The sequence below is a fragment of the Arctopsyche grandis genome, chromosome 3 (genome assembly GCF_051622035.1).
Source record: "Arctopsyche grandis isolate Sample6627 chromosome 3, ASM5162203v2, whole genome shotgun sequence".
Taxonomy (NCBI): domain Eukaryota; kingdom Metazoa; phylum Arthropoda; class Insecta; order Trichoptera; family Hydropsychidae; genus Arctopsyche; species Arctopsyche grandis.
The window spans coordinates 3,461,819-3,488,429 of NC_135357.1; the positions used below are offsets into that span (position 1 = coordinate 3,461,819).

The 26,611-nt window shown below is 33.4% G+C and overlaps 2 protein-coding genes across 5 annotated transcripts in view; both read left to right on the forward strand.

Annotated features, from left to right (window-relative positions):
• The window catches only part of LOC143909759 (carbohydrate sulfotransferase 3), a 30,313-nt gene extending 17,509 nt beyond the window's left edge, over window positions 1-12,804 (forward strand). Inside the window, exons 2-4 of the mRNA XM_077427925.1 lie at window positions 9,344-9,523; window positions 9,622-9,838; window positions 12,558-12,804. Of these exons, the coding sequence (XP_077284051.1) occupies window positions 9,344-9,523; window positions 9,622-9,838; window positions 12,558-12,665 (505 nt within the window). The 3' untranslated portion in view covers window positions 12,666-12,804. The remainder of the gene's footprint in view (window positions 1-9,343; window positions 9,524-9,621; window positions 9,839-12,557) is intronic.
• A 3,939-nt stretch (window positions 12,805-16,743) lies between these two features.
• Window positions 16,744-26,388, forward strand: LOC143923255 (kynurenine formamidase-like). 4 transcript variants are annotated; one of them, XM_077446847.1, is made up of 5 exons: window positions 16,744-17,049; window positions 23,307-23,382; window positions 23,471-23,560; window positions 25,417-25,591; window positions 25,673-26,388. In XM_077446847.1, exons 2-5 carry the CDS (start codon window positions 23,322-23,324, stop codon window positions 26,160-26,162), a joined length of 816 nt encoding a protein of 271 aa, XP_077302973.1. In that variant the 5' UTR covers window positions 16,744-17,049; window positions 23,307-23,321; the 3' UTR covers window positions 26,163-26,388. The 4 variants fall into 4 exon arrangements, with proteins under 4 accessions (XP_077302973.1, XP_077302975.1, XP_077302976.1 ...); XM_077446849.1 differs by having other exon boundaries at window positions 16,744-16,934; XM_077446850.1 differs by lacking the exon at window positions 16,744-17,049 and adding an exon at window positions 22,756-22,896 and having other exon boundaries at window positions 25,673-26,387.
• The last annotated feature ends 223 nt before the right edge of the window (window positions 26,389-26,611 follow it).

Consider the following 26,611-nt stretch of genomic DNA (forward strand, 5'->3'; position numbering starts at 1 on the left):
CATCTCACTGTACACATTTTCCCAATTTCGTCTACTCATCTTCCCTGCGGTCTTCCTTTTACCCTTTCGCGTTCTCTCGGGTATCATTCTACCACTTCTTTTGTCCACTTTTCGTCCATTCTTTTAGCCACGTGTATAGCCATTTCAATCTCTTCACTATTAACTAAATCCACTACCCTTGTCATACTTCTCACCCACGTATTCCGCTTCTTGTATTTCCTCGTTGTGCCAAGCATACAGCTTTCCATGCTTCTTTGAGTGCATCGGACTTTCTGTAGCATCTTGGCATCTTCAATGTCCAAGTTTCACATCCATATGCCATCACAGGCAAAGTGGCATTTCTACCGGACTAAATATACTTGACTACTTCTAATATAAATATATTGACTACTTCTAATATTTTATCATCTAATTAAATGCCATCAAGCATATATTGAAACATTACTTTGGTCTTACGAAATCGATTTACCTGAAAACTATTGAGCAAGATCGATTAATAGGCATAGTTTAGAAAAATGGAAAAAATTAGTTTTCTAAAATATTTTCTAGCCGTGTTTCGTTGAAAACCTAAACACATACGCCTATGCCACAATGTTTGGCATGTACATATGTATGTATAAACAAACCAGTGAATTATTGATGAAGTTTCCATCGTTAAATACAGGTTGGAAAATAACAACACTATCGACATTTAACTACCTACCATAATTGCTATTAACAGCTGAACGAACCTCACCCAAGACTCGGTCTGGAAATCACTTTTTGGAGTTCATAATTAATTCACATCGTAATGAAATCCGCATGCTTTTTTCATAATTATTATACATATCGAATAAGGGGTGTATTTTTCTTTTATTATACATAGATATATACCAGAAAGGCCTAACAAGGGAAACCCCAATGCGCCTTCCTGGCCAATTACAAACATTGTAGCATTTTTTCTTACGTAAATCGCTTTATTAAAAAATGATAAAAACAGAAGAAAAAGAGTACATAAAAAACGATCGGATAAGAAACAAAATTTCATCAGACGAAAAAATCGAAAGCGCGCTAAGAAGAGGCTAGTAAATATGAACATAAGGAAAATAATTCATTAATCCATAGAGACATCTATGGATTTAAACTTCTACATACATACATATGTATCAGTGGCGTGCGCTGAAATTCTCTCTCTTTTTGTCGTACAGCCTGACTTAATGTGCATGAACAGGATACAAGAGGAACAGCCTGTTCCTCTTGTATCCTGCTCGTGCACATTAAATAAGGCTGTGCGACAAAAAGAGAGAGAATTTCAGCGCACGCCACTGATATGTATATTTAATTGTAAATAAATCAAATTCAGATAAAAGTGACTTAGTGGATAGGGTAGATTTGCCAATTTGTGTAGAGGAATATTTTCAAAAATAAAATCAGATAAATTGACAAACTCTGATAGGAAACGATCAACTTGGAATCATAACATAATCAACCCTTTAAATGCTGACCAACGCCAATCGGCGTTTTGCTAACAAGCCCATGGGCCTGAAAAACGCCGATAGGCGTTGTATTTTGAGCATGTACAAAGTAAACAAGAATACTACCCGCTAAGCCTTTCCAGGTAGCATTGGAAAAAAATGCATTGAACATGGGTCGTGTAATCCGTGTCAGTAATTTGTCCACGTTTATAAAGACCGGTTTACACAGGAATTTCTGAATTTATAACCATAGCAGAATTCCCCGATGGAAATAGCTAACTGCTGAGTATTTTAGATTGTGGCTTGGCATTTAGATTGTGCGCATTACATTTGAACAACAATTAAGAAGATGAAACTAGTTTTGGAAAAATATATTTATTAATAGACTTATTTTGCTTATTTTATATTGTTGCAAGATATAATAGAGTCTAAACAGACCTTTATACAAAACTCGAAATTTTCGGCGGTAGTTATCTGGGTAGTGATCTAGAGTTTGTTTGGATTACATACAATTTTAATACCTGCTTTCTATTAGATTTTCTAACTAATTCTAGTTGGAAATGTTGGCGAAATTTTCAGCGTGGCGGGCTTTCAACAGAAAAGACGTCAGCACTCAAAGGGTTAAAGATTCGCACGGGATCGAACCCGGCAACATCTCGGTGCTTAACATAATCGCAACAACCGAGTTGTTTAGTTTTCGAAATTATAACCTAAGCCCCCCCCCCCTAACTAAAAAAATAAATTAAAAATCACTTCAATTTCTTTGGGATGCCAATAATGTAGTCACAGTATAATCTAGATTAAGAACTGTTAAATAGGCTCGAAATTTAGTTTAAACAAGATAAGTCAAGTGTTTTATAATCATAATCTAAGCAATTGACATAACATATCGTAGATCGCTATCATTATCGAAACAGTATTTTTTTTTTGCATGTTTATTCAACACAAATATTTGCAACATGTAGATTGATCGCAACGCAAATTGTGCTACCAAAAAAAATAAAGTTATTGCAACAGTTAATTTTAGGCTTCGTTGTATGTAGACTGCTTTTTTTTATGACGTCAGCAATAAAAAAGTTGTTTAGTTTACGTAAATTTTCGCTTGAAACCGACTCATGAATTGATGATAAACAATATGTAAAAATACATATATGTATGTACATATGTTCAATCTCAAGAATCGGAAGTTTCTGAGGTGGTCCAACTTACGAATAATTTCGACTTTGAATAGTAAACATGTTTCTAACGAAAAATTTCATTGCCAACTGATGCTATTTCTAAACCACTAAAAGAATTCAATAAAATGTATTGCTTCTATGCATGTAACGATAGCTAAACGTTCCTTATACCGGGTTGACACGATACGAGTATGTTAAAAAAGATGGTAGTCGACGCGATTTTTTCACTCTCACTATAAGTTGGTTGCATTGTGTCGTGTCGGGCTACTAAGTATACAATAGGACTTTATCACATATGAATTATACAAAAAAACTTGTCATATCCTGTCTATATGACCACAAAATTAGTTATACGGATATTTAGAACTAATTTGTGGTCAACCAACTTTCGGGATTCTTAGTCATAATAATCAAGAGGAATTTATAACTAAAACGGGGATTTCATTACTTAAGAGGGCTTGGACACCAGCGCCTTATCCATACAAACGTATTACACTTCTCCCTTCCTCAATTATGGCATTAGAGAAGTTATTTTTTAATATGCTATGGATATCCACCATAGGCATGTTTCTATCTTTATTTTTTTGATTAGTTATTTTTATAGGAACTAGGAGCCACCAAACATCTATAAAATCGTCTCTTTTTTACACCCACGAAAAGAGTCCAGCGTGCTAATTTAACGGTTGATTTTAAAAAAAATACGAAGACACAAACATAGAAAATATCTTTCTCATACCGATGATGAATTTTTTTTTTAAATTGGTCCAGTTTCGGAGGAGAAAACTGGAGAATACGAAACCTCGATTTTGTCGATTTAAAATAGGCATTATCTGGTCGAGGCGCAACTGTCGCATTCACTCAATATACATATATATTGTCGCATTTACTCAATATATATGTACATTCACTCAATATATATATATCGAAGAAAGGAACGGCAACAATATTAAGGTTTCGGGTATCCAGCCCTCTTAACATCATATATTTATACTACGGATTTCGTTACTGGTTAATCGCTAAAATGCTAATCAACGATTAACGATTAAAATGCTAACGATTAACCATCGTTAATTATACTGAGCAACAAAAAAAAAATTACCAATGCGGAGACTAATCAATGTTTACCAAGTTTGGCCCGCTGAATTCGAATACGATAATGATTTTTGTTAGTTCGCCCTCGTTTACAAGATATGAACGTTATAAAAAAAGCGCATTTTTAAATATCACAATCAATGGGAAAACATCTGACTATTGATTGGAATACTCATTTTGAACACAGCAATACTAGATTTTGAGTTAAAGACCGCAAAAGCCAAAAAACTGTAAAAATTGCGTATTTTTTTAAGCATCATTATCATATTCGAATTCAGTGGGTCGAAGTTAGTAAAGCCCGGACCCTGGGGGGCTGTTTATTGTTCAAATGTTGTAAATGCATTGTGAAAGGTTTGCCGAACCTTTTTTTACAAAGGATTTACAACAATTGAAAAATAAACGGCACGCTTCCGGTCCTACCTCTATTGATTAGTCTCCGCTCTGGTAACTCAAAAACGTGATTTTTTGTTGGTCAGTGTTACCGGATATTTTTTTATTGGCAATTAAATCCATAAACAGGCATATTATTGCATTTAAAATCGATGCAAATGGCGTATTGTGAATTAGGTAGTCTAGAATTTATTTATTTTCAGTATTAAATGTCCAAAATGATGAAAAATTTTAGCGGGATCAAGTTTTTAGTCCAAACAGCATTTTTTACTACTTCACTTTCGATTTTTTTACTAGCCTCTTCTTATTTCACTTTCGATTTCTTCGCCTGACGAAATTTAGTTCTTATTCGATCGTTTTCAAACTTTGCCATTTTGCTCTGTTTGGTCATCAATATATGTGTGTGGAAATTAAGTCAGCCATTACGATGGTGAAAAATAATCGTAAAAGAATCGTTTGAAAATACTCCATCATCTTTCTTGGTGACGTCTATTGTCCACATTGGCGTATTTGTCCACACTGTTCCCATCGTTTTTTACAACTGGTAACACAGCTTTTATGATTCCCGCTCTAATACGATTCGCTCTAATACGAATGCGATGTATTGCAAACGTAATAGTAACTCAATGTAATAAGTTTTAACGAATAGCGAGCCTTCTGCCAGTTTGACGGTTCTCATTAGTATCACTGATGCATTTGTAAGATTGGCTACACTGATGCATACTTAAGTTGGTTGTTTTATTATGATTATTAATTACTAGTGTTGTACTTGTTGATTTCAACGGTATTAAAATAAATTTATATGTTATATATAAATATAATGTAAGGTAATTTATAGGCGCGCATGCGCACGTAATATTAATCGTGATAATAAAAGAGCCTTGTAAAAAGTGCGCGCATTACACGCTCACCAATCTAATCCGTTCGAAATGATGAATGAATATGTGTGTTTGTATGTTATCCGTCGCTCGGCCTGACGTCACATAACGCTCCCTCCCCCCCTCCCACTTCCCCGGTACCACGCTTCCCCGCGTCTCCTCGTCTCTGATTGGCTGTGTCCACGGTCTGGCACATACATAGACACATCGCGTCCGTTTATATATATATATTATATTACGAATGGAATTAAGTTATTTAAATTTGTCATCTGAGATTTATTTCTAATTATTTAAGATTAAATTTAGTAACCACACACAGATTTGTCTAATTAATTATTATTTTTTTCATTTAGTAAATGAAATTTGACGGTAAATTACAATCTCTACTTAGTATGTATTGTAATTTAAAACTCAAACATTGTTCAAAACATGTTATGCATAAAAATTGCATCGTATTCTCTTTTGTTTGACATATAAGCACATCCGATACCTCAAAATAATCCTTTGTATTTGATAATGGAAATTTCCAATTCACAACATTTCCATTGTCCTCCGAGTGGCTTCAATGCTGGATGCCAACATCACAGTTGCTTTTTTAAGAAGAAAATCTCAAACTTCGATTGCAACTACTCGATGCAGACCTTGCTCATTGTAATGCTTCCTCGATTCAGTCGCCTGAAGAGTTTTGTCATGATGCGCAAAAGTGAAAGGAAGTAGTTCACGATTGTGAGACAACTATCTCGCTTATGAGACAAACGGAATGGTGAAAACAATCACCAATAGATCCAATCAAGTGCCCCAGCCTAGTGTTTGCATGCACATCACTGTTGTTAAATGTGCAATAATAGATGCTCTCAAGGCTAAACTGTGCATTGGATAATACATGAGTAGCGGTGACTTTCAAACGTGACAACAAAAAGGATTAAGAACAATATTTCCCTCTGTAATGCATTTTCTTTTGTCTGGGAGTTGATAAAAGCTGATTTTCCGTGAAGTGCCACTCTAAAGTTAGTACTAAAACTTGTGCATATAAAATATTGCACATGACAGTTCCAGTTGGCTTTGGAAGCAACTTTTTAGAGACGAAAAACTTTTTTTGACCTACTTATTTTAATTTAAAAATGGAGTAGAGTTTCATAGTTAGAAAATGCCTCTATTGGGGTTTGAAAAGTTGATACGATCAGCGCGAGATCAATAGTTACTCAATTAAGTGGTCCCCAACCTCTGAAGAGAGAAAAACTGGCGACTGAATGTTTTATTCCAACTTTTAGACTCGAACCTACATAATCCAGACTGACAAATACATTTAACCCTTTGAATTTTGACCAACGCCGATCGGCGTTTTGCCCACAAGTCCATTAGCCTAAATTTTGAAAAACGCCGATAGGCTTTGTATTTTGAACATGTACAGAGTAAACAAGAATACTACCCGCTAAAGCCTTTCCAGGTAGCATTAAAAAAATGCATTGAACATGGGTCGTATAATCCGTGTCAATGTTTATAAAGACTGGTTGACATCGGAATTTCTGAATTTATAACCATAGCAGAATTTCTCGATGGAAATCCCTAACTGCTGAGTATTTTAGATTGTGGCTTGGCATTTAGATTGTGAGCATTACATTTTAACAACAATAAAGAAGATAGAACTAGTTTTGGAAAAATACATTCTTTAATAGACTTCTGTTGTTTATTTTATATCGTTGCAAGATATATTAGAGAGTCTAAACACACCTTTACAAAACTCAAAATCCTCGACGGCAGTTATCTAGGGTTTGTTTGGATTACCTACAATTTTTATACCTGCTTTCTATTGGATTTGTAAATAATTCTAGTTGGAAATGTTGGCGAAATTTTCAGCGCGCCGGGCTTTCAACATAAAAGACGTCAGCACTCAAAGGGCTAAATACAAGAATGAATCGTGAACTTGCAGAATTCACGAACTAGGCAAATTCTTGCCTAATCCACGAATTCTATATGCTCATACAATTGGCGTACGTGTTTATCTCAACTAGTCATCGTATGTGAATTGGTTAGAAATTTCGTGGTTGGTGTAAGTGCACAAACATAGGAGTGACCCTGTCAATCTTGAGACTTTTTGCCTTCACCTCGAAGCAGTCGTGGTTTTTCGACATGGATGCAATCATCCGAATCTTGTGTACGTCGATTGCGTCACGTCGATGCCAATTAAATAATCGAATGGGGAAAAGTGGTCGAATTTGAGGAAAACAAGACGTAACAACAGTCCAGGTAGTCGGAGGAAACTGTTACCGATTTGTATGCGTTTCGCGTGTGAGAACGTTTCAGACAAATCGGTTACACGCTCTAAAGGTCAAAATGTGTAGACGCAGACCGTGTCCCGAAAGTTTTCTGGGTCTGATCTTTGTATAACGAACGGTGTTCAGAAGTAGTGGTGGACCGAAACGTGACAAAGCGCTAAATCGTCGAGCTAATCTATCTAGTGGCGCTTAGTTTCAAGCGAAATATATATCATCTATGTAGTTGTAATATATTTTGACTAGTTAGAATATATTCCATCTAACCTAGTGTCAACTACCGTTATAGTTGAAGTGTATTTTCAGTTGGAATATATTCAGTCTAACCTGCGTAAGTCGATTCAAATGACGAATTACATTCCAACTGATCAAAATATATTACAACTGAAAATACAGTTCAACTATATGTTGGTAGCAGGTTAGATGGAGAGGTTAGATTTGCGGGAAAACGGGTGAAAAACGACAAATCACTCACGGACTTTACACTCAACGGCGTTACGCCCACAAAATTTCACTCACGCGGCAATTGGCTCACGGCCATTACACTCACAGATAAATCACTCACGCGACACGACACGAAAACGTCACTCGACTAGTAAATTGAATTAGAACGTCACATTTTTGTTTGGAACTCATTCTTAGAGTTGTCGCAATATGATACTCATTACCTTTTTTCCTAATACCTAGCAAATATTAACGCATTATTGAATTCTAAAGCATTCGTAAAAACATCAAAGCTGCTAAAAATCAACTGTTATATTGCAACTGGCGCACATTGTTGAAAGTATATTTGCGCTTGTAGAGATTTAATTTACTAGTTGAATTGTATTCGAATATGAATGACCTGAAACATCAGTTGGAATATATTACAACTGAAAATACACTTTGACTGTAACATATGTACATATATATATATACACGACGCAAGTAGAAATGCAGATTAAGTGAAGCAAGTGGACGTATCAAAAGCAAATGCAACGTTTGGACTTGTTAATGTTAACTTAGTGTCAAGCTGCCAGGTCCGCGTGTGGTCTATTTAGCGCAAGTCACAAGCCCCCACTACTTAATTATTTTTTTGAAAAATTTATATTTTTCCATGATGTCATTACGTGTTGTCCCTGAGCGTCATTTAGGTATTAAACTTTTACATATATAAATTTGAAATAATATTAAAATAGCGGTGACATTTTTTTTATTATATATATATCGCTGTATTTCGAGAGGCCGAAGAACACGAAATTAACAATTAATTAATTAATGAAATAATCCATAGAGACATCTATGGATTTAGACTTGTACATATTTTTTTACAAATTTTACTTACATCAAATTCAGATATTTAGGACATAGTGGGTAGGATGGTTTTGCCAATTTGATGAGGAATTGTTTCAACAATGAAATCAGATAAATTGGCAAACTCTGATAAGAAACGATCGACTTGGAGTCACAAATATCCAAGTCTGATCAGCAGCACTGCAGAAATACTCAAGCCGGGGCTTGATCCCAGGAATCTCCGTCGTTAGCATTAACACAACCACTTGCTCTATACATTGATGTATACTGGTCGAGTATTATTCAACTTGCATAGAACATTATGTGTTCAGGTCCAATCATCAACCTTAATACCAATCTAACACTCGTGTTTAATTACACATGCTGATCCATTAGTGTGTGAAATATACATACATTAGTGACAGACATAATAATTTGTAACGATTCATCTAAACTGACAGCTCTAGGAGCAGCAGGCTTGTCCTATGTAGCTGTCGCTCGGCTCAAATTTCATAGATACAAGAATATAGCTGCATATTCGGATCTGTTATAGTATGTCTATTTTCTATTTTACTAAACGGCTAATTAGATTAGCGTAGAGTCACGAAATTGACTCTTATCCAGGTATTGAATTTAAAAAGTTTGTTCACAAAAACAATGCCATATACGGTGCTTTTTATTTTAAATTGTTCATTTGTATATTGAATATGTTGATTCATAAATGGGTTATAGTGTTATATGCCTTGCAATCATTTTTTTTTTTTTTAGATTTAATCAGTGTTTTAACTGTGTTGTTGTTTTTCCAGAGAGGGGCCTCGGATATTGCTGCTGGTGCGAGATCCTCGAGGAGTGCTGCAATCCAGAAGACATCGGGACTGGTGTCCCGGTCAGCCAGACTGTGATCAGCCGGCGTTGCTGTGTGCCGACATGGTGTCAGACTACGTCGCTGCCGTGCGAATGGCCGCACTACATCCTCGACGATTCAGGTAATTGCCAGCAGACATACAAGTTCATATTTACAATCTGCTTTTTGTTTGTTTTCCGTATTCAAATTAAGATTAACGATTTTCTAATGCACTTTCAGAGTTCTCCGATATGAAGATCTGTCGTTGGACCCGTATAAAACAGTGTCATCGTTGTTGGATTTCTTCGGTGTCGACTTTCATTCGAGTGTGAAAGAGTTTTTAGACACGCATACTAAACTTGATCTCGGTGGTGTCAGTTCCACGTTCAGAAATTCCAAAAGTGCACCTTTCCATTGGACCAAGGATTTAGATTTTGAAGACGTATGGAACATACAGGTGAATAATTTTAATCAATTTTAAAACGACTTTTTTACTGTTTAAGATGTTTTTTAATGTACAAGCCTATTAAAAAACGTGTATAGTTTTTCAATAGGCTTGTGGAAGAGAGTTGAAATGCATAGGATACCTTTCTGAATTATATCAGTCGCTTCGGCTCATCCATAATTAGTAAATATACATATATATTGCACTAGCATTTACGCAAATGTTTCTAAAAGACAGCTCATCATTAAAATGCTTATACACGGTATTAAAAGTTGGGCTTCCTCAAGTGGATCTACCAAAGCTACGTGCATGGTGTTGATTTTCACTAAGTAAAGTTAACTTACAGTGATTGGCGACCTTCGGAACTGATCGTAAAAACTTTGGAGCGCTGATCCATATTTTTTACTCTTTTTTGTATGGAAATATATCTGTTTCACGTGTCGAAATCACTTTGAGTGTTCCCTTTCATTGGTTTTTGTATGACATTTTGTGTGGAGAATTTTTTAATAAGAGCGCAAAGAAAAACGCACACTCGAAATAGATCATTGACGCACCAGACTCGGCACGAACAATTCTTCTTCTTCTTGTTTATGCCTTGTCCGCATCCGGACGTTGGCGACCACCTCGTCGATTATTTGAATATATCCGCATCGGTCTTCAGCGGCTCGGAACAGCTCTTCGGCGCTCATATCGGTCCACATGCGCATGTTTCGAAGCCAAGATAACTTTTTCCTGCCAATCCATTTTTTTCCTTCTATTTTCCCCATGGTTATCAAACGGAGAAATTCGTATTTTGGACCCCGTATCATGTGTCCGAGGTACTCCATCTTTCTCCGCTTGATGACAGAAACAAGTTCCCTGCCTCTCCCCATCATGCCGAGGACAGCTTCGTTTTATATCTTTTTGGTCCACGGAATCTTCAGCATACGCCTATAGACCCACATCTCAAAAGCTTCAATTGCATCCCCAAAACGAACAATTGCATCCTACCATATGTATGTTTCGAGTTTACCTCGTTCCACCAACTTGCAATATCTCAAGACTCGTTTTCCCAACCTTTTTGGTGTATCTCGTCGTCGAGTTTGTTTATATGTTATACACATACGTAAATGTTTAACATAGTGAAATACTTATTTTACGAGATAAACATCAACTATTAAAAATATAGTAAGAATTGATTTATAAACTTTTTTTTAAATATTTTATAGGTGTGTTAATATATTATGTAAGTGTACCCAGAAGTAAGGACGTATTTTATATATGAAAATTATTTTTTTAATAAAAAATAATTGTACAAAGTAGTCACCGTCTACATTTAACACGTTCCTTTTTCTATAAGTTTTTTTTATCCCTTTTTCATAAATTATAGTCAGTTTCGGCCCAAAATAGTCCAAGAGACCGTTGTGTATCCCAACATTAGAGGTATACATATTTACTCCAGATGTAGTCCCAACACTTGACAAAAGAAATCCGTGCGATCTGAACGACAGATGAATCACAACTGACCATCAAAGTTACACAATGTAAAATACGTCCTTTCTTTTGGGTATAATAGCTTAAAAATCTATGAATGATCACAATATATATATATTAAATATATTACATATGTACATGTATACAAAAACTCATTTTTGTCTGCAATATACAAACTGCTGTTTTAAGCAGACGAAAATTTGATAAAACGAGTCTCGAACTATTGCAAGTTGGTAGAACAGAGCGCACCGGCATGTTGCATCAGTTTAGAATACGCCCAAAATCATTTCTTGTGGTTTTCATTTATTTTACTGCTAGTATATTGATATCCAACAGCATAAATTAGTGGTTAGCATATAATGCTTTCAAACCTAATGGTTATAGGTTCAATCCCTGCGTGGTGCTGCTGGCCAGACCTTAGATACGTGACTCCAGGTCGATTGTTTCCTATCAGAGTTTGCCAATTTATCTGATTTTCATCGAAACTGCTCCCACAAATTGGCAATGTTGACCTATTTCTCGCAAATTTCGAATTGTCCAGATTCTCGAATTCGCTGATTTGTAAAATGCTGCAAATTTATCCATAGATGTCTCTATGATGCTCTGTAAAAAAATACGTTTATATTTATCCATAGATGTTTATAATTGGCCAGGAAGGCACATTGGGGTTAATCTGTTAGACTTTCCTGGTACATATGTAAAATAACAAAATAAATATAAATTTGTTAATTTTTAATGGGGGTTTACCTCATCAGCGCTCCTTAGGACGAGCTGCCTCTGGTGGAAATGACATTCAAGTCAAGCTGAAGTTTACTAGCTTAAGTCGTGTCCCCCCCCCCACCATTAATGATTTATTTGTATTTTAAGGCTTTTCTTATATGTGATCTCAGTTCAGTGATGAAAAGCGCAGATAAACCCGTGTATACCTACCCTCATTGACTGATATTAACTCTTTTAGTTAACTTTAACAAGCCAACATCCATTCAATACTTGTAACTTTGATAAGTCCGTCAGGTCCAACCTGCCTAGATAGACAGTAGAAACTTGTGTATTGCATGAAAGTTTGTCATCATCCTTGACTATATACCTCACACTTAACTTGAGCGACTTTTGAATCAGAAAATATATGTATTCAAGTTCACACTTGAACAGTATATTGTGATGCATGTCAGTTCTCTGGAAAATTTGGAATTATTTTGAATATTTCAGAATGTACTATATATAATCCATGTACTTACCGTAAATTTATTTATTTCAGAGTGAATGTTTCGAAGCCATGGCTCATTGGGGTTACAACATGGCGCACAATCAGAGCCACCTCATGAGCAAAGAGTTTAATCCTTTAGGAGAGTATAGCGTGGCGTGATCAGATCACCAGCGCCAGCACTTCCTCGTCTCTCGTGAAGGAATAGTTATTAATCATGCGGATTTGATTGATTGTTAAGAGGCTTAAAAGTCCTGCGACGGACTAAAATTAGACCATTATATCACTATTTTAATATAAACCGTACTGTTTGTTAATTTTTTTAATACTACATATATTCATCTTTCACATAACTTATGTATGTATGTATAAAAGTGAACAAAACTTTAGATATGCACATAAAATGGCCGAACAAATGTAATTTAGTATTATATTACATACGTATATCATATTCATAATTGCAATTTCAAATATGCCACATTGTTTTCGTTCGAGAGTGCATGCAAACGAAATGTGAGACACGTAGACTTTTATCAATATTGCTACGATTGCATCTTCCCATGTTGCTTTGATAAAGAAATTTATTATTAATTATTACTTAAAATATATACATGCATATGTATATTAAACGGCGTATATGTATGTATTAATAAATACACGTGACAAATAAAATGAACGATCAGTATTTATTTTTAATATGTATGTATGTGTGATAATGAAAACGTTATGATTAAATTTTATTATAATACGATTATTATATTATATTATATTTTAATAAGCCATTTGTAATTGAAGTTTCAAAAGTATTATTGTAATATTTATCATCAGTATGTTGTAAATTTATTGTAAGTATATTTATTATTTAATTTTAATGATTTTTTGTAAATATTTTTATTATAATTTGTTATTTTTCGTAAGTGTATATTTATATAGTCATGACATATTTTTCTATAACTGTCGAGGTCAAATTTATTTGACATAATGATTTATTTACATCGAGACATAATGTTTCAATTTTCCATTATACAGTTCTGTGACATAACAGAGATGATCATATGGCATTTTATTATGATTTAAATTTATTTTGTATTGATTGTTCAATTTGGCATTGTTCCACTTCATGATTTTCGAACATCGAACTATTTAATGTTTATATAAATATAATAAAATTAATTGTAGGAAGCAAAACGCACAAACTAGTAGTAACCAACATAATTGTAATGCATACTATTTAAATCAATCTAGCACTTAATTATGCATTGTTGAATATTCACTTTGCATATTATTTTTAAATTTGCAGTCGGAAGACTTGCATAAATCCTATCACATGATCAAAATAAATATTTTTAATCATTCTTAATATATTATTAAGACTGCGCTTTTATTTTCTTTTAATTAAAAAAGTCTAGTCAAGACATTTCGTTAGATGAGTTTTGAATTTTTTTATGAAATATCTCACAGATTCAATTAAATTATATGCAAATGCTTCTTAACCATAATAATCACGTTTATTATATAATAAATTGGATTCGCATTCTTCTTATTTTGTACATATAATCAGTGCTGTCAACAAATGGGTTTTTGTAAACCTTTTGTTTTGATTTTGCTTCAATGTCAAGATATCAGATGAAAATATTGAAATTTTATATTTTCTTGAAGCTTGTGGAGATAATCATATATAATACATTGTAGGTAGTGTCATTTTAGAATTTATTAAAAATTTTCATTATAAGTATTTTATATTATAGAATCAAAAGAGCTTAAAATAGGCGTTTAGATTTAAATCGAGATATTATAATTTATTGTATTGAAGCGAAGGTATTTCTTTCATTTATTAACTTGTGAAATTTATGATAGCATTGAATGGTGTTGTTTTATTTATTTTTTGTAAGAAAAATTCACACAACATGAAAAAAAATGAATTTGAAATGCCGTGTGATCATCTCTTAATATTTCTTAATGTTAATTGTTGCATTCGTTTTATCGTCAGAGAAGACTATTGTGTTACTATTCAGTCATTTATTACTATTATTACTTTATTTTTAGAGGATATTATTATTTTTTTATATAATAATGTTACATATCTATGAGATTTTGTAATTTACTGCCCCATACCAATTTATTACTTTCCGCAAATTTTATTCGCCGTTCACCTCAACTTCAGCCATAGATATAGAATTGTAATATAGATAGATAGGTAGATAGAACAATCCAATTGATGTTTTAATAGGCACATCTAGACAGCGATACATTTTTCACACAATTAATTCAATTGCGTTTTTTTTTACATAATAAAAGGTGCTCTTTCTTTAGATTTTTGATTAATTGGCTTGGTTTGATATACAATAAAACAAATATGAAAGTTGTTTACATTTTGTTTGATTTTTCCTGTATTATATTATATGTATATGTACATTTGTAAACCTTTTTTCTAAGAAATTTAATCGTGAAAATGTATTTGTCTCATAAGAAAAATACAATCACAATTGCTATATTTAAATATTGATAGTAAAGTTCATTGTATTGTTTATTTTTATAATACAATTTCTTGATACGTGTATTTTTGATAGATTGGACCAAGTAAATAAAATATGACAAATTTAAATAGTACATTGGAATGCTCATCTAATACTTATACATCATCAGTTTCACGAAAACCCTATCGTTAATAATATTCATTTTTATTCCACATAGATCCTAAATATAAATGCAAATACCTGGGTACTTGGTTAAATGAAGAGATGGATCCAAATGAATACTAGAATCCGGATTGAGATGGCTAGAATAGCGTTCATAAAAATTGAGGGGGCGCTTACAAACAAGCATCTCAATCTTCGTACGCATTTGAAATTCGAGAAGAGTTATGTTTGGTCAGTGCTGCTATATGGATGCGAAACGTGGACTCGTATAAGTACAGGATGATCAGCCGCATCGAAGCTTTTGAGATGTGGGTCTACAGGCGTATGCTGAAGATCTCATGGACAAAAAAACTCACAAATTAAGCTGTCCTCAGCATGATAGGAAGAGATGGGGAACTTGTTTTTGCCAAGCGCAAAAAGATGGAGTACCTCGGTCACATGATACAGAGTCCAAAATACAAATATCGCTTGATATCCATGGGTAAAATAAATGTTAGAAAATGGATTGACAGAAAGAAGTTGTCTTGGCTTTGTAACATGCGCATGTGGACCGATATGAGCGCCGAAGATGCATTCTGAGCCACTGAAGACCGATGTGGATATCGACGAGGTGGTCGCCTTTTTGGACCAGTTCTATATTTCACTACGTTTGGGAGGGTTGGTTTTAATTTCAATATATTTTTATTTTATCTGAACTATTCGAGTGGTAAATAATTTTAAACTACAATATGAAATGCAGAGAAATGTAATATTAATAGAAGTGGCTTTAGGTGTTCTTTTGTTGTCAAGTGACATTCTGTCCACGGACAGATCTTAATAATTTTAGCATCAGTCGTATTTGACGCTTGGTGCTCGACGTATGTCCGATAAAAACTTCTCTGTTTGTTTATATTACTCGCAAGATGGGCAAGCATCGGTAAAAATTGCACAATACATTCAAAACACACAATAAACAACATGGGATACATTTTTATAAGTAAATTGATCCGATTGTATTCCGTGCGATGTAGCGTTTTTATAGAGACGTATCACGTAAAATTGACAACAATTATTTATTCGTAATTAAATCTCTCTGATGAAATGTCCTTAACAGGACATTTTTTTCGTAATCCTCTTCTTAATACGCTGTCTGCATCCGGATGTTGGCGATCACCTCTTCGATTATTTGAAGATAACCGCATCGGTCTTCAGCGACTCGGAACAGCTCTCCAGCGCTTATATCGGTCAACAAGATAACTTTTTCCTGCCAATCCATTGTCTACCTTCTATTTTTCCCATGGTTATCAAACGAAGAAATTCGTATTTTGAACCCCGTATCATGTGTCCGACGTACTCCATCTTTCTCCGCCTGATGACAGAAACAAGTTCCCTGCCTCTCCCTATCATGCCGAGGACAGCTTCATTAGATACTTAATTCCAATTAATTAACCAATAATAACTACAATTAAATTTGATTTATTCTATTTTTACTGTTGCCCGAAATAATGCTGTTTACATATTGAACAGTGTACACAAATATAATTCAGATTAGAATTCGTTTTTGATAGGTAAAAATATATTCAGAATGTTGGTAGCCATATTGATGTGTTGATACGTGCATCAGTTGTCGGCCTGCTAGCGTACGTGATTATAGCGGCGTTCAATTGCACGGAGGTCGCGACTTTCGCTGGACGTGTGTTTCTCGGAGCATCCTAGAAGGACTTCTCTTGAGCGAAACTCGGGAGCAAACACTCGCAAAGAGTCGTCTCCATCATCAGATCTTCATCGGTCGTCGAAGTAACCTCAACAGCAGGTGTGAATGGGAACGACGACCGCACCCACTCCACTCCACTCCACACACATAACATAAACAACTCTTTGTTTACATCAACACATGTACATCGTATACTACATCCGACCGACATATGGTAAGCGCCCCTGTCGTACATTCTCATTTCATTCGGACGAACTGTAATAAAATCCTTCATTTTTAAAAATAGTGCAACAAACATAGCTTTTCGCTGATTTGTCGCACGAATAAAGACCGAAGAATGTTTGAATATGTGAATAGCAGCATGTGCAATCTTATCTTCCGAATGTCAACGACGATAAAAATGTGCCGTTTTATTTCTTTCAAATCAGAATAGAGATTAAGACATGGCCGTGTGTTTGTGCACGTTGCGACCGGTTTTTATGAAACCTCTTTTTGAGATCGAAAATGTGGGTTTTATTGTTGCTCTCGTTAGTGCTTACATTAGCGTACTTATACAATCGATCAAATTTGAATCCTACCATTAAGTTTGCTTTTCGTACGTGTGGTATTAGTTTAATGGCCGCCATGTTTGAGTTTGGCGCCTTAATTCTAATTACCGCTTTTAATTACAGACTTGTAAAATTAATCTCGTGTTATTTAGAATGTTTTTCCAGATGATTGATTGCACATGTGTGAAGTTAGGGGTGTACCAAGAATTGAGAAGAATTGTTTTTAATCGAAATCGACCTTCAGTGAAGGTCGCAGAAGAGCAGATTGAGTGAGAGGCGGAATAAACAATTACTCTCCAAGCCTTATTTTTGTATTTCCAACACAATACAAACAACCAGAAGTGGTCAATTATGTATTTTGTATGTAGATAAAAAAAAATGAAAACTTTCTTAACTTATTGACTATTGGTGCGGTTACTCTTTATTGAATAATTGATCATAACAAATTTTTCGAAATGTCTACATTTATACAAATAATGAGTAAATTACTTATTTTTTACTTTGTGTGCAAAGTATCAATAATTAAAGTATTGTATTCATGAGAAATTTTTTACCTTTAGATTTTTCATCACAATAAAATACATTTTTGATATTTAGATAATGAATTTTCTTTGTTTGCCAACGATTTTTCAAGCATATGCATACATATATATTTTTAAGACTTGATAAATCATGTTTTCATTGAATAATCCAAAGATTATCATTGTTGATAGTACATAATTTTAGCATTGTATTCTTTTTCGCAAAAACAGATATTCACATTTGTCTTTTCTGGCATTCAATCTCCATTCAGCTGAATAAGTATCGTCTTGAAATATGCAAATTATTGTATCACTGGTAAATGCAATTTTATATCCTTGAAAATTGCAACAGATAGAATCGAAGGTAGAAATAAAACATCAATTGGACTTTCATTTCTGATACATCCCTAGTAATTTGATATTAGCTAGATTATATTGTGAATGCGGAAAAGATTATATTTCAAATATTCCGTTAATCTTGTTTGTTTACGTACTTGGTACACAAATGCTCTTTTCAAATATTTACAATGTTATATAATTTAATGATTATATTTTATCTAAGTAGTTTAAATCATAGTAAATCATAATAATTCAACCGATTCTAAAACTTCGCTAGTACATCTTTTGAAATACAGCCGATATGTAAAAAATTCAACCTTGGTATTTTATCTTGTCTGCATCAAAACAGTTTGAATTCAGATAATTCAGTCATAAAGTATTGGTTTACATCTAGTATTAAGTATCGGACCCAATTCTATGAATAACTTGAGACTCTCCTATCTCTACCAAGAGAGATAGGAAAGGAGATGTCAATTTTACAAGAACCGTTTCAATGAATAACAGAAAAATTGGCAAATTCTGATAAGAAACGATCGACCTCTAGTCACAAACCAAGGTCTGGCCAACAGCGGGACTCTAATGGGAATCAAACCCGTGACATTCAGTCCGAAAGCATAATATGCTAACCACTAGTCCACGTCACTGGTTATATGTACATTATTTTATATATAATATCGCTATTCTCAGACAGTCTGTCTGTCTGTCTTTCTTGAGATAACGCTCGACGTACTATAATGGTTGTTTCGATTCGACATACATATGTACGTCACTGCTAAAACTCATACGAAGATATAATAACTAAAGAAAAACTTCTATATATATATATATACAGTTCGCCGTCGTTCGTTGTCGATCGATGACGCATTCGCACCGTTATTAGCTCTTCCATAAATAATATTTAATTAAAGTACCTAAACGGTCTTAAAAAAAAAAAAAAAAAATAAAAAAATCTGTCAACAAAGTTTGTTCCTGTTGTGCTATTTTTAATTCGTACTTATAAAATATACTCAATATACTCATAATAATTACAAAAAATATAAATTCAAGTTTCAAGTGGGTAGTCCATACATTCTCGTTCGCAGAGTGAATTTCATAGATTGTCAACCTTTAGTTCAATTCAATTTGGCAATCATGCAGTGTTGTGCATCTTGTGAAACGCAATTTTCTAATGGTGTTCAATGTGCTAATTGTAAGAGGCATTACGATTTTAATTGTGCCAAAATTACTGAAGGCGGCTACAATAGATTGGGAGCTACTAAAAGGGCTACATGGAAGTGTCCACGATGCCGTAATCCACAAAGTCCTCAGTCTTTGACTGAGTCACCTTCGCCCTCATTGGGTACACTACTTAAGGAGATCCTTGATATCAAACGTAACATATCATGCCTGCCGTCGCTTGCAGAGGACATAAAAACGATAAAAACTGATATTAGCGACCTCAAAGCAACATGTGAATTTAACAGTTCAAAGATTATTGAGGCCGAAAGTAGGATAAGTGCAGTAGAGGATAAAGTGAAAGACATCGAGTCACTTCAGAATATTGTTGATGTATTACAAAATAAAATCGCAAGCATTGAACAGAGATTAAGGCTCAACAATGTTGAAATAAAAGGAATCCCTTGTAAAAATAATGAAAACGTCTTTAATATTTTTGACTCGATCTCCAAAACTGTAAATTGTAATATTCCAAAATCGGAAATTAATTATATCACAAGAGTTCCCACCCGCACTTCGGATAAACTACTTGTAGTGAGCTTCATCAATAGATATATTAAAGAAGACTTTGTTGCGACTACCCGTAAACACAAGAATCTCACAGTTAATGATATAGGTGTTGGTGTTGATAATGCCAAAATCTACATAAATGATCAATTAACCATTGCCAATAAACAACTTTTGACCAAAACAAAATCCTATGCTAAAGATAAGGGGTTTCAATACGTCTGGGTAAGAAATTCAAACATACTTTTAAGAAAAAACTCCACTTCAAAGATTCTACACATAAAGACTTTGGACGACCTAAAAAAGATTATATAAATATTTTTTCAATGAATAAGCAATCTATTCTAATTTTTTATTTATATTTTTCTTACCTTCTCTTTTATGTGATAATTATATTTACCGATCCTGTTATTCTCTTCTCTATATTTTATATCTACATTTCTTACTTTATTTTTTTACTGTATTTTCCACCATATTTTTTACTATATTTTCACTTTTATTAATAATAATTATTTTAATATAAATATTATTATCAAAGAATATACACTAACTAATTCCATATTTTATTTTACTAATACTTATTTCAATTCAATTGCTATCATCAATAATTGTTGTTTGATAATTGATTCTATATCTTCATTTATAATTACATATACTTGTACATGCAATTACATTTTTTACTGTAATTTCTTCCATACTTTTTGCTCTATTTATAACTATAGTTTCACTTCTATTATTGATTATTGTCTCAATATTAATATTATTGTTAAAGAATATAAACTGGTTAATTCCATATTTCACTTTGTTAATATATGTTCAGATTCATTTACTACCATCAATGATTATTATTTGAACAATAGTTCTATATCTTTGTTTATAATTATTGATGCATGTTCATTTGTATACATATGTCTATGCTTACCTACGCATGTAGGCTTATACGTCTATCTTTACGCACTCTATCAATTCTGCCCATATATTATGGTTTTTGTTTTCATTATTAATTATTGGTTCTTTCTTATATTTCTAAACGCACTTTATTTTCAATTCTATCGTCAATTGTCATCTAAATCATTGTTTATTATTATATTATGAACAAATACTTGCCAAAAAACTATATAATTCGCTTTATTAATTTTATTTTAACTCAATTGGTATCACGAGTGATGGTTTGCTCGGTAATTCCGTATCGCTTCTATGGATGCAAGTATGTATGTGTATATTTATATTCATATACACATAACTGCTGATATTTATGCTTCTGGATATCTACACGTCTATCACTACGTACTCATCAATTGCCAATTCTATTTACGTTTTACAATTTATCTTATTTTTATTACATTGCTATATTTTATTCTGTGTACTTTTCATGTTCCTTATTTCCATGTGCTTTATTTTCCTACTCTTTTCTTATTTTAAATGTTTGAGCTTTTCTTTTTTTTACCTATATGTGAAAATTATTAATGGTTTACTTAACATAATTATATTTTTTTTACTATCAATCTATGTAACTTAATAAACTGTAAATTTTCCAAATAAATAAATATACTAATCGATGCCAATCTTTCCGCTTGGCTGAAAATTTACCGCCATCTATTGAAAATTTATTTAATTAATTAATTTTTCTATCGGTTTTATATTGTTTATATGCAGGTAGGTAGGTAGTATTTCTTCATATCAAGTAATTAAATATATTTAAAAGGTATTTGAAAAAAATTCGACCGCATGGAGATCGAACACATGACCGACGATACATTTTTTTTATTTTTTTTTTATTTAATAACTTAATATGCCAACATCCATGCGATGAAAGAAACTTTGTATGTTTGTTTGTTCGTTTGGTTCGTAGAATCCGTGACGTTCGATTTAATAAAAAAAACAAATGAATATTCATATAAATTTTTATAAAATAAAACTATTCAAATACATTTAGTAAAATGTTTACTATTAGATTGGCCATGTTTAACCCTTTGCCCGCGTCACCAAATTTAGCGAACATGCCCTGTACGCGGCTGCTTTTTTGCGGATTTTGTTATCGCGTTTTCGACTATAAATATAGGTTGTAATATTTTATAAATTATTTTAGCCTATATTGAATTTTTTTTGACTACTGCCATCTATTGAATTTGGTAAAGTATACATTTAGTAATATTTTCAACCAAGTTATAAAATTTTAACACAATAGACGGCTCTTACACAGGTTGGAACTTCCAAGACATCTATGCGTGTCCCACGCGCTGAGGGCATGTTCCCTAGGACATGTATAGTAGTCGTACGCGGTGGAAAGGTTAAGCGGTTTATATTACAAATACCGAGCGAAGCCGGGTAAAAACACTAGTATTCAATATACTATATGGAAAATCCTCTAAATGAATCGCTTTCAATTTTTGAACTAATAACTTTGGTGTTGTACAAATTTAAGTTTAATTAAATTTAAGCTGTACTTATGATTAATCGGTATCAAAACAATACACAACCCAGTGGCCCTGTTTCTTAGTTACATTACTCATATAATCCAACTATGTTTCGTCATATTTGATCGGAAATTAGTTCCGAGTCCAAATTACCTTGATTACGTTCTTTGATCTGAATCTACAGTACATATTTTGATTTGAAGCAATCTTTTCACCCATTGAAATCGAATGTGTCCATTTTTGCACACTTCCAAGGTCTTCGTGTTGACTCATCGATATCGTATCGTTCCACTACTTTGTATATTGTATTTTTTGCACGTTTTTGTTTTTATCTACGCTTAAATAAAACGCAAAACCAGTATAGTAGTCCATTATGTAAAGTGACATCATTAAGCGTTAGCACACTCTGCTTTCTAGACGTGTCATTTTTGTCTTAAACTTCGGTGAAAGTGTTGTTGCAAACTTGAGCGGATCATACATAGATTCGTAATTGATTCTATATAAATATAAGTGCGTACGTATATTTATTATTATTATAATTTTTAAATGCTTTACTAAATTATGTTCACAATACATCTTATATCTATTTTAATAGCTACTAATCTACTGATCATTTTCTATATTACAATTTTAATTTAATTTTGTTAGTAATCATAGTATTATATTATTCTAATGTTAATGTACAGCATAATAGGAAAAAGAGCTCACAAACCTACATATTTACAATTCTTAAAAAAAGTATGACAATCGCTTAATCTGGATTATCATAAGGTATTGTGTGTAAACACAAGTCGGCAGTTTATCAGTTAGTCATCAACTATTTGTCTGTTGACTTGTATTTTTTTATGTTATCGTGCACTTCCCTTATCACTTTTTTATTGTTCGTGTTCTATTTATATTTTGAACGTGTGTTTCATTTTGCAGACATTCTAGTTCGAGATGGAGACGTGCAAATCTCAAGATAGTGTCGTCAACGAAATAATTTATCCCCCCAATCAAGGTGCTTATATTTAATTGCGTATCACAAATGTGCCTTATATTATATTATATTATTATTGTATGTTAATTTTGATTTATGCTTGCATTAGATGTTGAAACTACGTTCAATGCTTTGGATTTGCAGTACGGGCTGGAATCCGGTTGCAAGTTGAAAATGCTCGGATCCAATTTATCCAATGGTAATTATTTAAATATGACAACAGTGATGACATTGTGTTCCTACATTGGCGGCCTCGTTCACTATTAACACTGAGCAACGAAAAAGTATTACCGGAGCTGAAACTAATCAATCTAGTTTGATCCACTGAATTCGAATATGACAATAACACTGTTCGACAAATGACTTTTTTTTTGGTTCAGAGACGAGGTATGACTTTTCTTATAGATCTATGCCCAGTAAACACGAATCTGGTAATAAAAAATGTTGATTGGCTCGAGATTCAAAGATGTGTTTTTTAAATCGCGCGATTTTTCTATATGTTGGTGTTGTTCGGTCGATGTCTCAAAATCTGTCGATTTACTGTTCAAAATGATTATTGGAATCTATAGTCAGGTATTTTATCTTTCATTTGTAGTACTTTTCAGCTTCTCTCTAAGTAGTCGTCCAGTTCAAATCAAAAGTCAAAAGTACGTATTTTCACTTGGGATTTTTTCCCACTGTTAATACTATTTTATATTGAGTATTTTCTATTAAAACATGTTTATTGGGATAGTGTTCTGGCCACACTATTTTTTGTTTTCGTTTAAGAGGGTTAATTGGAAGTGTGCTGAATTTTAAATCGGTAAAATTGCGAACTAAAAACTCATACTAGTATTTACACGAATCTGAATTGAATTAATAGGTATAATATATTAAATTGTCATTATATGACAATTAAATAAAATTCCACTTAGAAAAATCATATTTCGACTATTCTTGTGGATTAATAACAAAAATTCTATTGATAACTGGCTTAACTCGATAAAATAAACGAAATCTCAAAAGCTTCGATGTGGCTTATGTGGGTTATGTTGGTCTTCAGAGTCCACGTTTCACATCCATTCCATAATATTATGAGCTAATTTCGATAATTTTTCACTTTACCACGTTTAAAAAGATTTGTTCTTTGTGCTAATATTTTTCGTTTTATTGAAATGTACTTCGAGCGGTAAATGATTTTAAATTGAGTTAAAAATGCTGTCGTTTAAAGACCGCATGCATAAAATGCAGAGCGAGATGAAGAATAGAGAGCGCATCACTCCATCTCACTCGTTCACTTACGAGCGATGAGCGTCTCGCCTAGAATATATCATATCGTAATTTTAAATCATTTACGGCCTGAATTAGTATGTTCGGATAAAATAAAAAAATATTTAAATCCAACACTAAAGTGGAAAAAATATATATTTTTGACTTTATTACTTATTTTTGAATTCGATAGATAATTAATTATAAGTATTTCAAATCAAAATCAATAGAAAAACATCTTGACTATTGATTCCAATTCTCACTTTTAGCACAGCAATACTAGATTTTGAACCAAATACTGCAAAAACCAAAAATCTGTAAAAATTGCACATTTTTTTAAACGTTTATAGAGCAAGCCAGCAAAAATTATTGTCATATTCGAATTCAATGGGCCAAACTTAGTAGAGATTGATAAGTCTCTGCTCCGGTAAGTAAATTGAATGATTTTTTTGTCGCTTAGTCTAAATAATAGTGGTATTTGAATTTACTTTTAATTTTCAATTATTGAATCATGCAATATGCGTATGAAAAATAAGGGTGTAATTTAATTTGAAGGTCTGAATATATGATCAGCAACCAGTTGGAGGTTTGAGTCAGACCGATAGTAAAACATTTAACATTCCCGTGTATCATATTATATTTATTCTTTAATATTAAATAAACAATTTTATCACGTATGTTAATTTTTTCTTGAAAATTGATCCAAAAATTTTGATGAAATTACTTTAAACACCCTAAAATAGGTCTCAACTTTGCTTATCAAAAATTAATCACATGATCGCTGTTAATAATTATTATTATTTTCAGATTCGCCGATTGTACTTTATTTGGGTGAAGACGGTGAAAATTTATGGCAAGGACTCCAACAGACCGGAATTCGCCTTATATACTTTCCTACAATGCCTTCTTTGAAGTCTTCGTCAGAATTGTATCAACTGGTTGAAAAGGCGGCTAGCTTCGTCTTCAACTATTCGATCAATAGGTACAGATATTCTGATATACATAAATCACAGAATGGGCGAAGCCGTGCACCTTAGAATTACAATCAAAATTTTTTTTTCAGCAATGTATACTTTGTTGGACACGGCATTGGAGCTTTGCTCGCAGCCAAACTATTAGCCGATCGAGAACTCCTGGTGAAGGATTCCCGAGCGAGTCGTCTTCAGGCTGCTTTCCTGGTGTCTGGAATATACAACTCCACCGAAGAGACGGATCCCACTCGATCGTCCTGGTTGTCGTTCGACGACGCTGAAGATATGAAGATAGCCATAGCGGGCATGAACAAAGTGTCGCCGCTCTTCGATAACTTCACTCATCTGCTTCGACCCGGTGTTCGGTTGTATGTGTTCTCAGCCGGCAACGACGTGCCCCAGCTGAAGGCTCAGTCTCGGCAGATGTTCGATCGTCTGGCCGACTGTTGTGATCAGGACGATTTACATTTCGAAATCAAGGAGAAGGTCGACGGAGCTCGTCTGCTCCAGGATATGTGCAAACCGAACAGCTTCCTCGGACGTCTGATTCGATACGATATTTGTCTTAGTCAGACGCGGTGATTCCCAATACCTGTGTGCATTATTAATTTAGTATTTAATTTAAATAGTATATGAATTATATCTTTAGTGCTAAGTCTTCCCATTTTACGCTTTTAAATACGTCCCATATTCACGTTGAAAATATAAATACTAGTCAAAGTAATATTTTTGCATATTTTTTTGTAATCTAAATTTAACGTAGATGTATTTTTATTTTTATATTTATAATAAATGATTTTTATAAGTGAATTATTTTGAGAATCCTGAATAATTTTCCTGTTAATAGTCAAATTGACAATGCACTCCTACTCTTAGAGCTGTCAATTGAGGCACGATTGAGAAAACTAAAAAGCCTTATTTTCTACCAAATCCAATGATCAATTAGACTCAACAATCGAAGCCCATCATAACTGACATTCATAGTTATATCGGGTTGACACGAAACGAGTGCACTCAGACCGAGTCCACTA

What these genes read in the sequence shown, in the direction of transcription:
- LOC143923255 (XM_077446847.1), top strand. Translation starts at nt 23,322, where the DNA reads ATGGAGACGTGCAAATCTCAAGATAGTGTCGTCAACGAAATAATTTAT. An exon ending in CGGATCCAATTTATCCAATG is followed by an intron (nt 23,561 to 25,416) that starts GTAATTATTTAA and finishes TATTATTTTCAG; the next exon opens with ATTCGCCGATTGTACTTTAT. An exon ending in TTCAACTATTCGATCAATAG is followed by an intron (nt 25,592 to 25,672) that starts GTACAGATATTC and finishes TTTTTTTTTCAG; the next exon opens with CAATGTATACTTTGTTGGAC.